The sequence below is a fragment of the Carassius gibelio genome, chromosome A22, assembly GCF_023724105.1.
Source record: "Carassius gibelio isolate Cgi1373 ecotype wild population from Czech Republic chromosome A22, carGib1.2-hapl.c, whole genome shotgun sequence".
NCBI lineage: Eukaryota > Metazoa > Chordata > Actinopteri > Cypriniformes > Cyprinidae > Carassius > Carassius gibelio.
This window is the reverse complement of record NC_068392.1, coordinates 20,895,185-20,910,708: the sequence shown is the minus strand read 5'-3', so window position 1 is coordinate 20,910,708 and position 15,524 is coordinate 20,895,185. Positions and strand designations below refer to the sequence as shown.

At 38.7% G+C, this 15,524-nt stretch overlaps 1 protein-coding gene across 2 annotated transcripts in view; it reads right to left on the bottom strand.

Annotated features, from left to right (window-relative positions):
• LOC127943311 (kinesin light chain 1) overlaps positions 1 to 15,524 on the bottom strand; it is a 29,869-nt gene that overhangs the window by 7,113 nt on the left and 7,232 nt on the right. For both annotated transcript variants that reach the window (XM_052539674.1, XM_052539675.1), the window contains exons 2-11: positions 14,373 to 14,634; positions 14,059 to 14,289; positions 12,393 to 12,462; positions 8,160 to 8,388; positions 3,108 to 3,195; positions 2,672 to 2,773; positions 2,419 to 2,592; positions 2,024 to 2,123; positions 720 to 769; positions 60 to 127 (exon numbers count right to left, since the gene is read on the bottom strand). In XM_052539674.1, the coding sequence (XP_052395634.1) occupies positions 60 to 127; positions 720 to 769; positions 2,024 to 2,123; positions 2,419 to 2,592; positions 2,672 to 2,773; positions 3,108 to 3,195; positions 8,160 to 8,388; positions 12,393 to 12,462; positions 14,059 to 14,289; positions 14,373 to 14,612 (1,352 nt within the window). In that variant the 5' untranslated portion in view covers positions 14,613 to 14,634. The remainder of the gene's footprint in view (positions 1 to 59; positions 128 to 719; positions 770 to 2,023; positions 2,124 to 2,418; positions 2,593 to 2,671; positions 2,774 to 3,107; positions 3,196 to 8,159; positions 8,389 to 12,392; positions 12,463 to 14,058; positions 14,290 to 14,372; positions 14,635 to 15,524) is intronic.

Here is a 15,524-nt window from a genome sequence, read left to right as displayed (position 1 = left end):
GACAGCAGGTTTGGCTGTGGGGCAGGTACGTTTGGGTAACCGTAGCTGCTGTTTCTCACCTGTTCACCTTGCAGGCTTTGTACCAGCCGCCGTATTCCCCATAATGATTCCCATCGGCCAACTTTCCCTGAGAGAATGAAGAGGAAGAAAACACAAATAGAGGGAGAGAGAGAGAGAGACAGTGAAGGCTCAAAATCTTCCCAGCTGTCAATCATCCAGACGGGTTTCCAGTAAAGTTTGCTGTAAATACACAAAGAGTGGGTGCAGAAAGCTAAATACTAAATACTGAAAGACCGAGGAGAACCTGCATCCCTCTGCCAGGAGTTTCAACTGTTCAATATGACAGTAACCTAATCAGAGCACGAAACAACCATGAAGTACAGGAAAGTGTCTGTTCTCTAGTGGCCTGGTCAGGGCTCAGCTTTAATCCCATTGAGAATCTATGGAGCGACTGCAGTGCACTCCTTATTCACAGATGTTTGGGTTCGTTTCCTCTGGATATTGTGTTACTGTGTATGAAAAGCCAGAAAAAGCTAGAACAGTATGCTTTCAATTCAGGCTCTGAGCAACAATAGGTGAATATTTTGATAGCGGGTGGTGACTTTCTGTACTCACTGTATCAGCTTCCCACATGAGCATCTCAGCATTTCAACACACACACACACACACACACACACACACACACACACACACACGCACATGCGCTGTCAGAAACCTACTTTGCTCTCTTGTCTTTCTTCAGCATGCATCCAGATGGGTTTATTTTCAGCTGCAGACACAGAGAAACAGTTCACTGCTGTAGTCAGCCATTAAAAAAATGCATCATAATAAAAACACGACGGTTTCTGCCAAATATTAGAGTTACTACTGTAAAACCATGCTTTTTTTTGCTATGCTGTTTGTCAGGCAGTCTGAATGGGTTGGCTGTGATATTTCCAGATATGACCGAGTTCCTCCTTCACTTTTTAATTTAGGTTACAAAGGTTATAGAGTTTCATAGTTAAATTCAATACCAGTTCAAATCACTATGCATATGTATGGAAGCTCGTTTCAAACGCAGAAGGTAATTGCAACAATTTATCTCACAATTCAAAAAAATTGTTCTTGCAATTGAAAGTTAACAATGTCAATTCAGATTTTTTTGCTCAAAATTGCAGGATATAAACTTGCAATTACGAGTCATGAACTCACAACTTTAAGAAAATAGACAGCCTTTGTCCCTCAGAGTTGGACTTTATAACTCGCAATTGCAACACACAAATTTGACTTTTTTTTTCAGAATTGCAAGATATAAACTAATGATCGCGAGATATAAACACACAGTTGCAAGTAATAAAGTCAGAATTGTGAGAAATAAACTGATTGTAAGAAAAGGCAGTACTTTTTTTCCTCAGAAATGGACTTTATAACTCGCAACTACGCAGTTTTTATTAAAAAAAAATCATTTCGAGAAAAAATTATATAAAATAAATTAATTTGGCATTTACATAAAACAGAAGATATCGAAAAATGAAAAAAAAAAAAAAAAGAATTAAGTGGATTTATTGAAATCATGTTGGCAAAATCATCATAAATATGATAAACAAAATAATCAAAATCAAACAACAGACAAACTGGCCAATTCTTGAGGGATAATCAATTTACTGATATAAAGAAAACAAAATAAAATGACAAAAAGTATGAGATTTTGAAAAGAAAAGTCACACACGACTTAATACAGAACTTCAACTGAAAGTTTCGCAACTTCCAAGAAGTAAAAGAGAGAATACAGCGTCCATATTTGAAAGACAATTCATCTTCACATCAAAACATATATTTACATATCTGGCAAGAACATGTAACATTTAGTGTGAATTAATCCTATATTTCATGGTACTAAAAAGATGTTTTATTGGTTTGTGTTTGCTCCTGGATTTCTGTGAAATCCACGGCTCACAGGAAAAAACAACCCTTTGGTAAGAAGGAAACAAGCAGTCTGTCAGCTAATGAATAATGAAGCGCTGTAATCAGGCATTGATCGTACCATCTACAGATCCAAACTCTTTCTCATGGGCGCGCGTCAGGATCTCTTTATACAGGATCTCAGCTTCCTTGTACTTGCCCTGTTTCAGATAGCATGAGGCCTGCAAGGAGAATAAAGGAGCTACTTTACAATTATGGCATACACTTAAAAATTGGTGCATTACGTGCAAGGAAGGAAAAAGGAGATGCAATGTGAATATTTAATTTGTACATGAATGAATTAACTTGATCAAAAGTGACAAAAGATGACTTTTATATGTTCACAAAACAATATATACACTGTATAATCTGAACTTTCTCTTCTGAGTTTTAATTCTTTTGAATGGCAATAACTGAGGCTGTTTTATTGTGCGAACCCGGCTGTTGGGACTCAAGAGGAGTGCTGATCATATTCACCAGGTTGTTTTTGGTCTTGGCCACATTGGGGTCGTCAGGTCCCAGTTTTTTCTCGTAGATATCTAGGGCCCTGCAGTAATAATACTCCACCTCCTCATACTTCCCCTGATTCTGACAGAGCAGAGCCAGATTATTGAGCTGCTTGGCCACGTCTGGGTGCTCCCGCCCCAACACCTGAGCAATGAAACACACACATGTTTCTTCAGATATCATGCTGATCAGCAGCCTGACGAACAGCTTTGTGTGATAGTACCTTCTCTCTGATCTCCAAGGCTCTCTTGCACAGCGGTTCTGCTTCCTTGTATTTCCCTCTCTTTCCGTACAGGACCGCCAGGTTGTTGAGGGTGGCTGCCACCTGGATTAGTCACCAAATATGGACACTGATCACAGGATCCAGACAGAACGCCTGTGTACTGTTCATGGACCATTTGTCATAAATACAGCTAAAGCTTCTCATCACAGGCTCCAATCTAATCGATTGTCTTTACACAGTTATGTAAAAAGTGCAGAGCTTATAACAGTGAGGTCTCAATCAGCACTTCTCATGAAGAACTAGTTTCTTGATTTGAAGTTTGCAAGACATTCAAGGCACTGAATCTTGGAAGACAGTGAGTAAATATAGTAGCTATCCCATGCCCAACTGTATATTCTCCCTGTTTCTAGAGTAATATGTGTTTGGTTGTACTTACGGCTGGGTGGTCATTGCCCAGGGTTTTTTCTCTGATCGACAGGGCATCATTAAGGAGATGAGCAGCTTCCTTGTATTTATTCTGGTCCCTGAGTGAAGAGAAATACAACCAAGGCTTGTTTCAAGAGGCTTATTTTAGTAGGTCTAGAGGGCAATCTTCTTTTTGTGATATAAACTCACAATTATGACTTCTTTCTCAAAAATGCAAGAAAAACCAAAGGCAGAATTGTGAGATTTAAATTCACAATTGTAGGAAATTAGTCTCTTTTTTAATCAGAATTGTACTTTATAACTAGCAATTGTGAGTTTATATCTCACAATTCTGAGAAAATAAGCCAGAATTGAGATAAAAAAGGCATAATTATGAGAATTATGTGAGACATAAACCTCTCAACATCTACATGTCTCCATTTAATAATCGTTAATTGTTAATAATTGTTTTATTCTTTATTCAGAAATAGGCCTCCATATCTGTCACTTAAATATTATTCTAAATTAAATAAAGGCGTATTTGTTTTCCAGGACAACATTCCAAATTTGCAAACAGAATCACCAGTTTGTACAGAGGATGCTATATAAAATATGACATAATTTGATGAAATGATTATATACATCAAAACACATAAACAGGCACAGACCGAATCTGCACTTATTTTGTCTTTATTCAAGCTGGTTAACCATTTTCTGGTAAAGCTGGTTGACTAAGGAAGTTTACAAATTACTTTTTCTTTTCTTTGTGGAACACAAAACAAGAAAGATGAAAAATATACCAGTTGTTTTGTCAGTGCCGTTACGAATAATGGAAACTGGAGCATCAAAGACGGAGTTAATACACTATAAAAGTGACATAATAGTAGTCCAAATTACTTGTGCACTAAATTACAAATCACTGAATTTCTGGAGTAATTTAATTTGTTATTTACTCAATAAAAATACAAACAATCTGACCTACTTTTAAATATAGCCATGCACACTGTTAGCAATTGATGTAATTTTTACAATAAATTTTACAACAACGCATTGTATTTGTTTTTATTGTAAATGCAATGCATGATGGGAAACTGATGGACAGTCCTGTAATATTATTGTAAATACACCATAGAAGCATTATTTTACTGCCACTGCATAGCATTGTGGGATAGCATTCAGACTGGTGCTTTCCCAGCTAACAGAATTTTGTTGCTCCGCCCTAGGGGGCGTCCATATAAGAATGTTCTCCAAATATTGAGTGTTGGTTCTGGGAACATGACCATTTTCCAGTTTTCTTGACATTAAAGGGAACATTATTAAAAGCTAAAATATTCCTCAAATGTTATTATTTTGGAATTTTTAAAATTCAACATTCTAGGAACCGTGATTTGTAACATTCCAAGAACATAAAAAGATCCAGTTTCCTTAATGTTAGTAGAATGTTGTTTGAAGGTTAGTATGATGTTCCTGAAACATTATTTCAATCATTCAAACACCTGCTGTGAACAAAGCACTGAAAGAAAGAGACATAAGAACACAAACTACAATTTTCTTCAGTCACAGCCTTAGATGAACTGAAGATACAAGACTTTAAATCTCTCAAAATCTTATTAAACAACTCCACAAACAGCATTTCTAGCTTCAGTTATTACTAACCAGATTGACTTTATTTCTGTCACACGTTTACAGCAGTTCTTATTGAGAATTAACAGAGGTTTAGATGTTGATGTCTTATTGAAAAATGTTGTTTTTAATTATTATTATTATTATTATTTAGATCACCATCATGGATCAGTGTTTAATTCAGTTGTGCTCTTGAACCTCACATTTTTTGTTATAAGTGTCATGATTCTGCCCTCGTGTCCTTGATTTTTCCTAGTCTTGAGGCAGGATCATGGCAGACCCGTGTTTTGTGTTCAAGCACATGGCCTTGTCTTTGGGCCATGTGCTTGTGTTGTCTCATTCCCTTGCCCCGCGCCCCTTGTTATCCTAGTCTTGTTGTGATTGTCCTATCTGTGCCACCTGTCGTGTCTTGATTAGTTACCCTATTTAGATCTCCCAGTGTGCTCTGTCTTTCGTCGGTTCATTGTTCAACTTATGTGTTTGTTCCACGTCTGAGATTGTTCATCATTTGTGATTGTTCCACGTCTGAGATTGTTCCACATTTGTGATTGTGATTGTTCCTGAAGAAGTGTTTTGTATTACAGAGAGTGTTTGTTTGTAGTTAGTGTTAAGAGTTTGTTTGTCATGTCAGCCCAGTCCTGTTTAGTTATTTAGTCTTTACCTTACTCCGTGTTTTCCCCCTCGTGGGTTTTGTTTTTCCCCTTTTTATAAATAAACCCTTTGTGTTGTGATTCCTGTCTGCATTTGAGTTCCTCCTTGCCAAACCCTGACAGAATGAACCGACCAAAAAGGAACTCAGCAGGCAGGTGGTCCTCCGAGCTCCAACACCTGTTGGAGTTTCGTCGTCAATGTTGGATGTCATCCCCCACCGACAGGAAGGGGGTCACCCTCCCATACTCGCCCGAGGGGGAATGGATCCTCCAAAATTATGCCTGGCTGTGGGAGAGCGTCTCCCAGGAGGAGCCACAGAGGTCCCCTCCACCTACCCAGCTGCCAACGATCCCAGAGGGTCGTGTCCTGGCCGTGGCAACCCTGGGGGATCAGGCAAGTCCCTCCCAAAATCCTGAGGCACCTCCCACTACCTTCAGTCTCCCCAACAAGCGAGGGAGACGGTTTTCATGGGAGTCAGCTTCAGAGTCTTCGGCGTCCGAGTCTGCCCTGCCCGAGACCAAACTCCCCCAACCCGCCTCTGACCCAGCTGTGGCCTCTGCACCGCGCCCAAGGAGGAAGAGGAAGAAGAAGGGGCCTGCCGGTCCTGTGACCCTGTCTCCTCCTGAGTCGGCGAGGTCTCCTGAGCCAGCAGCGGTGAGCGCTGGCGTGCCCGTGCTAGCAGCGGTGAGCGCTGGCGTGCCCGTGCCAGCAGCGGAGAGCGCTGGCGTGCCCCGTGCCAGCAGCGGTGAGCGTGCCCCGAGCCAGCAGCGGTGAGCGTGCCCCGAGCCAGCAGCGGTGAGCGTGCCCGAGCCAGCAGCGGTGAGCGTGCCCGAGCCAGCAGCGGTGAGCGCTGGCGTGCCCGAGCCGGCAAAGAAGGGAGCTGTATTCAAGTCTGCAGTTGTGAGAGCGGAGGAGAGAGCCGTGGCCGACTCTGCAGCAGAAACTCTTCTACAGTCTGTCTCATCTCGTAAGGAGATGCCCATTATTATTGCCGCTAAGTCTTTGTCTGATTATTTGTCCCGTCTTGTTCAAATTTTAGAAGTCCCCGTCAGTCCTGTCTTGTCCCCTGACCCTGTCCCCAGAAATCCCGAGTGTCCAGCCGTTGTCCCCCCGTGTCCAGTAGATGTGGTCGCCCCGTGTCCAGTAGATGTGGTCGCCCCGTGTCCAGCTGATGTGGTCATGTGTCCTGTTGTCCCTTCGCATCCCGTTGATATAGTCGTCCCTCGTCAGCTGTTGTCGTTCCTCGTCCAGCTGTTGTCGCCCCTCGTCCAGTCAATGTAGCCCCTCGTCCTGTAGAGGTTGCCCCGTGTCCTGTGACCCCTCCTGTCATGTCCTCTGTCAGTTGTCCCGAGACCCCTTCCCACCCAGACCTGCCCGGACCCCTCGTTGTCAGCCTTCGGCCCGCCCTCCTAAGACTCCTGCCCCACCCACCCACCCTGGTCTGTCCCCCATGAACTTTGTGGTCCCGCCTCCTCCCCTTCCCTGTTTGTTTTTTTTACATTTGTCACCCCAACCCTGCCATTGTGTATTTATGTTTACCTTTGTTATTATTTGTCATGTCTTGTTGGTTTGTGTCGGTGTCCCAGTCTGTCATGTCAGTCATGTCCCGTGTTTGATGTTCCCTTGAGGAGCGTCTGGAAGCCGCTCCTTAAGGGAGGGGTTCTGTCATGATTCTGCCCTCGTGTCCTTGATTTTTCCTAGTCTTGAGGCAGGATCATGACAGACCCGTGTTTTGTGTTCAAGCACATGGCCTTGTCTTTGGGCCATGTGCTTGTGTTGTCTCATTCCCTTGCCCCGCGCCCCTTGTTATCCTAGTCTTGTTGTGATTGTCCTATCTGTGCCACCTGTCGTGTCTTGATTAGTTCCCCTATTTAGATCTCCCAGTGTGCTCTGTCTTTCGTCGGTTCATTGTTCAACTTATGTGTTTGTTCCACGTCTGAGATTGTTCCACATTTGTGATTGTGATTGTTCCTGAAGAAGTGTTTTGTATTACCGAGAGTGTTTGTTTATAGTTAGTGTTCCCGTGCTTTGAGTCTTTGTTTATCTCGATTAACTCAGTCCTGTTCAGTTATTTTGTATTTTCCCTAGTCAGTGTTTTCCCCCTCGTGGGTTTTTGTTTTCCCTTTTTGTTAAATAAATCCTGTGTTTAGTTACTTCCTGTCTGCACCTGAGTTCCTCCCTTGCCAACCCTGACAATATGAGCTATTTCTTGCTTTCAGAAGTCATTTCTGCATCGACTAAAGTAGATCAACATGTTTGCTTTAATAACATCCAAATAACTGCAGTAAAGTATTTTAAATAACTCTGTGTAAACATACTGTCATTATTAGCTTTTTAAAACATATCTTGTGTCATTTATATGCAAACAGACATGAGTATTTGGCATATGAAACACAAACATGACATGCTTCTTGCCAGCATACAAAACACATTCATGGCTCCCAGCATGCATTGCAGCATTATTATTTTTGGATTGTCACCATTGAGTAAAGTATTTTATTGAAATAATACTACTATAATCACAGTAGCACTTTTATATAAACACAATACTTTATTGTATTAAAAAACAACACATTACTTGTAAATTATTTGCTATAAATTCACAGCAATTAATTACCATTAATTTCCTGTAAAATTACAATAAGTTTTTAACAGTTTTTAACATTTTAATGATGCTTCTGTGTTCTTTATGATCCTTATGATATGCCCATTTACTGTTATTTAAATGTCTCCTTTTGTGTTTCATGTAACTAAGAACATACAGGTTTGTAATGACTCCAAACACACCTACACCCGAGCAAACACGCACCTGTAGACCAGAGCCAGGATGTTGAGCATGGTGGCCACATCGGGGTGGTCATGTCCAGAGGTTTTCTCCAGGTCCTCCAGAGCCTGTTTGCAGAGAGGCACGGCCACCTCGTAGCGTCCCTGAGCAGCGTACTGGATCACCAGGTTATGGAGGGTCCGGAGGCGGGCTGGGATCTCATACCCTCCCTGCTGAGCGGCAGCAAGCGCGGCACTGTTGTGCTGGTGGGAGACTGAATGGGGCGACAGAGAGTAACACTGTTGATATCAAAAATATGAACGGATTGGTTTCTCCAGCTCTGCCCAAATGCTATTCTACTGGTTCTCCTCAAATCCACACTTTGGTAACGTAACGCTGCATTGATGGTAGCACTTTATTTCACAGTCCTGTTCCCCATGTACATACTATGTATTTATTACAGTAATTACAATAACTAAGCAATAACTAGGTACTAACCTTGAACCTATCCCTAAACCTAACCCTACTCCATGTAGTTACCTTGTGTTACCAGAACTTTCTTAGATAAATACACTGTAAGTACACATACTGTAAAATAAAGTGCAACCGCATTGACTATTGGGTAGCAGACAAAAATGGATGTACAAATCAATGGCCATGAGATGGCAAAATGCTTATAAGTTAAAATAAGTTTTAATAGTTGGTGATTTTAATATTCATGTTGATAATGAAAAAGATGCATTGGGATCAGCATTTATAGACATTCTGAACTCTATTGGTGTTAGACAACATGTTTCAGGACCTACTCATTGTCGAAATCATACTCTAGATTTAATACTGTCACATGGAATTGATGTTGATAGTGTTGAAATTATTCAGCCAAGTGATGATATCTCAGATCATTATCTGCTGTGCAAACTTCATAAAGCCAAAATTGTAAATTCTACTTCTTGTTACAAGTATCGAAGAACCATCACTTCTACCACAAAAGACTGCTTTTTAAGTTATCTTCCTGATGTATCTTAATTCCTTAGCATATCCAAAACCTCAGAACAACTTGATAATGTAACAGAATCTACGGACTCTCTCTTTTCTAGCACTTTAAATACAGTTGCTCCTTTACGCTTAAGGAAGGTTAAGGAAAACAGTTTGACACCATGGTATAATGAGCATACTCGCACCCTAAAGAGAGCAGCCCAAAAAATAGAGCGCAGCTGGAGGAAAACATAACTAGAGGTATTTCGTATTGCTTGGCGGGAAAGTAACATATCCTACAGAAAAGCATTAAAAACTGCTAGATCTGATTACTTTTCTTCTCTTTTAGAAGAAAACAAACATAACCCCAGGTATTTATTCAATACAGTGGCTAAATTAACGAAAAATAAAGCCTCAACAAGTGTTGACATTTCCCAACACCACAACAGTAATGACTTTATGAACTACTTTACTTCTAAAATCAATACTTAGAGATAAAATTGCAACCATTCAGCCGTCAGCTACAGTATCACATCAGACAGTGCACTATACACCCCCTGAGGAACAGTTCCACTCATTCTCTACTATAGGAGAGGAAGAATTGTATAAACTTGTTAAATCATCTAAACCAACATCATGTATGTTAGACCCTATACCATCTAAGCTCCTAAGAGAGGTGCTTCCAGAAGTCATAGGTCCTCTTCTGACTATTATTAAATCCTCATTGTCATTAGGATATGTCCCCAAAACCTTCAAACTGGCTGGTATTAAGCCTCTCATAAAAAAACCACAACTTGACCCCAGAGAACTAGTTAATTAAAGACCAATCTCGAATCTCCCTTTTCTGTCCAAGATACTAGAAAAGGTGGTATCCTCACAATTATATTCCTTCTTAGAGAAAAATGGTATATGTGAGGATTTCCAGTCAGGATTTAGACCGTATCATAGTACTGAGACTGCTCTCCTTAGAGTTACAAATGATCTGCCCTTATCATCTGATCGTGGGTGTATCTCTCTATTAGTTTTATTGGATTTTAGTGCTGCGTTTGACACAATTGACCACAACATTCTTTTGCATAGATTTGAACACTTTGTTGGCATCAGTGGAAGTGCATTAGCATGGTTTAAATCATACTTATATGACCGCCATCAGTTCGTAGCAGTGAATGAAGATGTATCATATCGATCACAAGTGCAGTATGGAGTACCTCAAGGCTCAGTACTAGGGCCGCTACTCTTCACGCTTTATATGTTACCCTTGGGAGATATCATCAGGAAACATGGTGTTAGCTTTCACTGTTATGCTGATGATACTCAGCTCTATATTTCCTCGCAGCCCGGTGAAACACACCAATTTGAAAAACTAATGTAATGCATAGTCGATATAAAAAATTGGATGACCAGTAATTTCTTACTGCTAAATTCAGAAAAAACAGAGGTGTTAATCATAGGGCCTAAAAACTCTGCTTATAATAACCTAGAACACTGTCTAAGACTTGATGTTTGCTCTGTCAATTCTTCGTCATCAGTTATGAACCTAGGTGTGCTACTTGATCGCAATCTTTACTTAGAAAGCCATGTTTCTAGCATTTGTAAAACTGCATTTTTCCATCTCAAAATATATCTAAATTACAGCCTATGCTCTCAATGTCAAATGCAGAAATGTTAATCCATGCATTTATGACTTCAAGGTTAGATTATTGTAATGCTTTATTGGGTGGTTGTTCTGCACGCTTAGTAAACAAACTACAGCTAGTCCAAAATGCAGCAGCAAGAGTTCTTACTAGAACCAGGAAGTATCACCATATTAGCCCGGTCCTGTCCACACTGCACTGGCTCCCTATCAAACATCGTATAGATTTTAAAATATTGCTTATTACTTATAAAGCCCTGACTGGTTTAGCACCTCAGTATTTTAATGAGCTCATTTTACATTATAATCCTCTACGTCCGCTACGTTCTCAAAACTCAGGCAATTTGATAATACCTAGAATATCAAAATCAACTGCGGGCGGCAGATCCTTTTCCTATTTGGCGCCTAAACTCTGGAATAACCTACCTAACATTGTTCGGGAGGCAGACACACTTTTGCAGTTTAAATCTAGATTAAAGACCCATCTCTTTAACCTGGCATACACATAGCATACTAATATGCTTTTAATATCCAAAACCGTTAAAGGATTTTTAGGCTGCATTAATTAGGTAAACTGGAACCGGAAACACTTCACATAACACCGTACTTTCTACATCATTAGAAGAATGGCATCTACGCTAATATTTGTCTGTTTCTGTCTTATTCCGAGGTCACCGTAGCCACCAGATCCAGTCTGTATCCAGATCGTCTGGTCAGAGGAGAACTGGCACCCCAACTGAGCCTGGTTTCTCCCAAGGTTTTTTTCTCCATTCTGTCACCGATGGAGTTTCGGTTCCTTGCCGCTGTCGCCTCTGGCTTGCTTAGTTGGGGTCACTTCATCTACAGCGATATCATTGACTTGATTGCAAATAAATGCACAGTCACTATTTAAACTGAACAGAGATGACATCACTGAATTCAATGATGAACTGCCTTTAACTATCATTCTTCATTATTGAGACACTGTTTTCCAAATGAATGTTGTTGAGTGCTTTGACGCAATGTATTTTGTTTAAAGCACTATATAAATAAAGGTGATTGATTGATTGATAAGAAATAAGGGCTGTTCACACCAAGAACAACAACTCTAACGATAATTATATTAGCAATGGTAAAGCTCTGTTTATTATAAGCAGGCACTGCATATTGCCATCTGGTACTTTTAATGCTTGAGCTCTTTAAAATCCAAAATCCAAAATTGTGTTCCAAATATTAAGTTGATATCACAAAAATGAAGATTTTTAGGCATTGATGCTTTCTCCTGCCACAAATTAATACATTTTACGTCACATTTATCACAAATCTGTTTTCAAATATGGAGCATTGAGCCTCAGGCCTATCCACTGATATATGTTTATTATGATTAGAAAAAGATGGTAACGCAATGTACAATTTGAATACCGTTTTTCCAGGATAACTTTTCAGTGCACTGAAGATTTTTAATTATACCTAAATTAAGATGCTAAAAATAAAATATATGACAGAGAAAAAGGTACCGGTAATCGATGTAGAGCTGCCAAGTGTCCTGCTAGCAGTTAACAGGTTTAAGTTATGAAGAATCCAATTGAAAAATCGTTCGTCAGCAGGAAAACAAATAATTCTTAAAGTGAACAGAATATTATTATATTCTTATATAATATGATTACAGTATAATTTTTGTACTTCCTTACCCTGGTCATCTTCATCATTGGGAAACAAATCGTCCAGGGCATCTCTTGGAGTCTCACTATTTTTCTCTTCCTAAAACAAAAGAAAAAAAAAAAAAAAAAAAAAAGATTAAATGTGAAATATTACATTTAGCATGATTCTTGTTTAAACACAGCTGGGGACGCTCTGTTACTATTAGTCTTACATATCAGATCATTTCTAAAGTCAGTTGCATCTCTGACTGTGTTCAGAGATTTTAATGGCTCCATTAATTCAGGAAGTAACTGCATGAAACAGCCCCTCATGAAATATAAATGATAAGCTTGAGGCAACTGCCATTTGAACAGATAAGAGTGTCTTCAAATGCTTCCACTGCAGAAAGAGAGGAATGGGACTGAAGTAAAGAAGAGGACTTTGCCAGGGATTACAATTGACTAATTCATCACACAGTAACGATGAAGATATTTTTTTGTAACTTCTCCATCCAGTCATCTGTCTACAAGGCCAATAAATCAATGCTGGCTGCACACAGAGGAAGAAGGACATGGCTCATTTCCCAAAGAAATCAGGCTATAGCTGCAGAGGAGATTTAAGACAGAAAAGTTCCCCTTTTATCCATTTACAATAATGTTAGTCATGGTTTCTAGCACCATTAACATTGTAATTTAGTTTTTAATTTAGTAAATGACTTATAAATGTATTAAAATGAATACAAGATCAAAACAGATCAAGGGATATGCTGGGGTTATTTTAGTTATCTAAGACTAAAACTATAAACTTGAAATCATAAACTGTTACAAAAATAAAGTAATTAAAAAAAACGGAAATAAAAATGATTAAAAATGATATAGACATATTGTAAAAGAAAACAAAAATCTTAAAAACACAACAACATTACAAAAACAAACTAAACTGAATATAAAAACAGACAATAATAGATAAATGGATCAATCAATCATTCAAAGAAATTATTGGGATATACATCTCAGCATAATTTCCAAATATATTTTCCTAAAATTCTAGAATATAAGTTAAATGTTCTGTATATTTGGTATAATAGTTATAACAATAATATTAGGAAAAAATAACAACTTTGTTTGAATGGACAGACACAATATGAATAACAAATAATGACACCAGTGTTAAGTATTATTTATATACTGTTGTCATATTTATTAATATTTAAATTAACTTTCATTTTAATATTTTGTTTTCATTAAAATTACAGTTTAAGTTTTAGAAATGTTGTTGTGTGCTTTTGTCTATAGAGTTTTTTTTCATTATTTATTTATTTATATTTGGCTTTAATTTATTTTTATTTCAATTTATTTTTATTTCAAAAAATTAATTCCATTTAGTTGCAAAGGGAACATTACTTATTTTTGGATTTTCTTCTAATGTTTATGTTTTATTTAATTTAATTTATGAAGTGAAATTTTATTTTCAATAGTTTTAGGTTTAATAAACAATAAAAACTCAGAATAACTTTATATAGAATAATATAGAATTTATAGAATTTATAAAGAATAAATTCTTTACATATATTATTTCCTACAAAATATATATATATATATATATATATATATATATATATATATATATATAAAATAAATCAGGGGAATATAATTTGCAACATGACGTTATTGTGGTGTCTGTGCCAGTATGATGCTCCACCCCACTGGGACTCACCTCTGGAGAGACCCCATCATCATATTTCTTAAGCTGGTTCATGAACTCCAGATGTTTCTTCTCCTCCTCCAGCTGTGCGACGCTCTGTTCGCTCTTCTGGAGCTTCTGCTGGGTGTTGGCTAGCTCATCTCTCAGCCACTGGTTCTCCTGACAGAGCCGTCGCACCTGAGCGCGCAGCTTCTGCTTCTCTGACTCCACTGCGTTCAGGTGGTTGGACAGGGCCATCATCACCTGATATGTTCAGAAATGGATGCTAACAACAGACTTTCTGCAAATTCAGTGGTATTCACCATATCCATTCACCCAACCCTCACCTGCGCTTCACCCAGGCCCAGCTCAATCATCTCCACAGACTTGCGCAGCAGGCTGGACTTCTCATGAACCAAACTGGCCTCCTCATCTTTCTTTAAGCACTGGATGGTCTCCACCAGACTCTGCAGGATGGAGTTGTGCTCGCTCTTGAGAGCTTCCAGACCCTGAATCACCAATTTTGTGCTGGAGATGATCTGCTCCTGTGTCAGTTTCTCCTCATGGGGGTAAACCATGGTGGACATGCTGTGATGGAGGTCAGGAGACCTGTGAAGGAAAAGGGATCACCAGGGTTGAGGGTTTTGAATGATGTGAGAATTATTTCAGTTATATCTGATCATTCTTTTTTGTTGTTGTACACTTTAAATTGCAATGTGTTGCAAATATGTTAATCCAGTATTAGAATTGGCAACCAATGTGCTAACATTTCTTTATAGAAATTTGATAACCAGTATTAATTGCAAGAAAAACATAGGCTACATTTGAAAAAATCTAGAGTATACAAAAAGTGAAGGATATCATTCTCATAGACATTTAATCAGACACTACAGTACTATGTGGTCAAGTTAACAAAACATTAAAACTCACAAGAATAATATATAAATATAAATATATATGAATATATATGAATTAGAAAATGTTTATAAACTTTAAATACTACTGTGGAATGCAGACATCACAACATTATAATATGTATCATGAAAAATTAATATTCAAATTTAGATGTGCTAAAGATCAAACTTCAATAACAGTGTTATTACATTATTGTTTTTAGAGAAAATATTTGTTACATATTGTGGTTAATGTAGATATTCTCTCAACAAGGAATAGTAAAGAAAGTGCTCAGGAAACCGGAACAACTGTGAGGAAACCACAGTCTACAAATGAGAATGGACAGAGACTAAAGGAGAACCGAGTGCTTATAAACATGAACCAAACAATGGTAACTAATGAGATAATTGAGGTGACTAAACAAGGGAATGAAATCATGAACAAAGAGGTACTGATTGAAACAAAACATAATGCAACAGAAAACAGAGCATACATGTTACTGTAGATCTCCCTCCCAGAAGGTGTAACCTTGCCCGTACAATGGTACAATTGAGGAGGGAGGGCGAGGAGCTGGAGAGGGGAAAGCAAAACCAAGTCCATTAAGC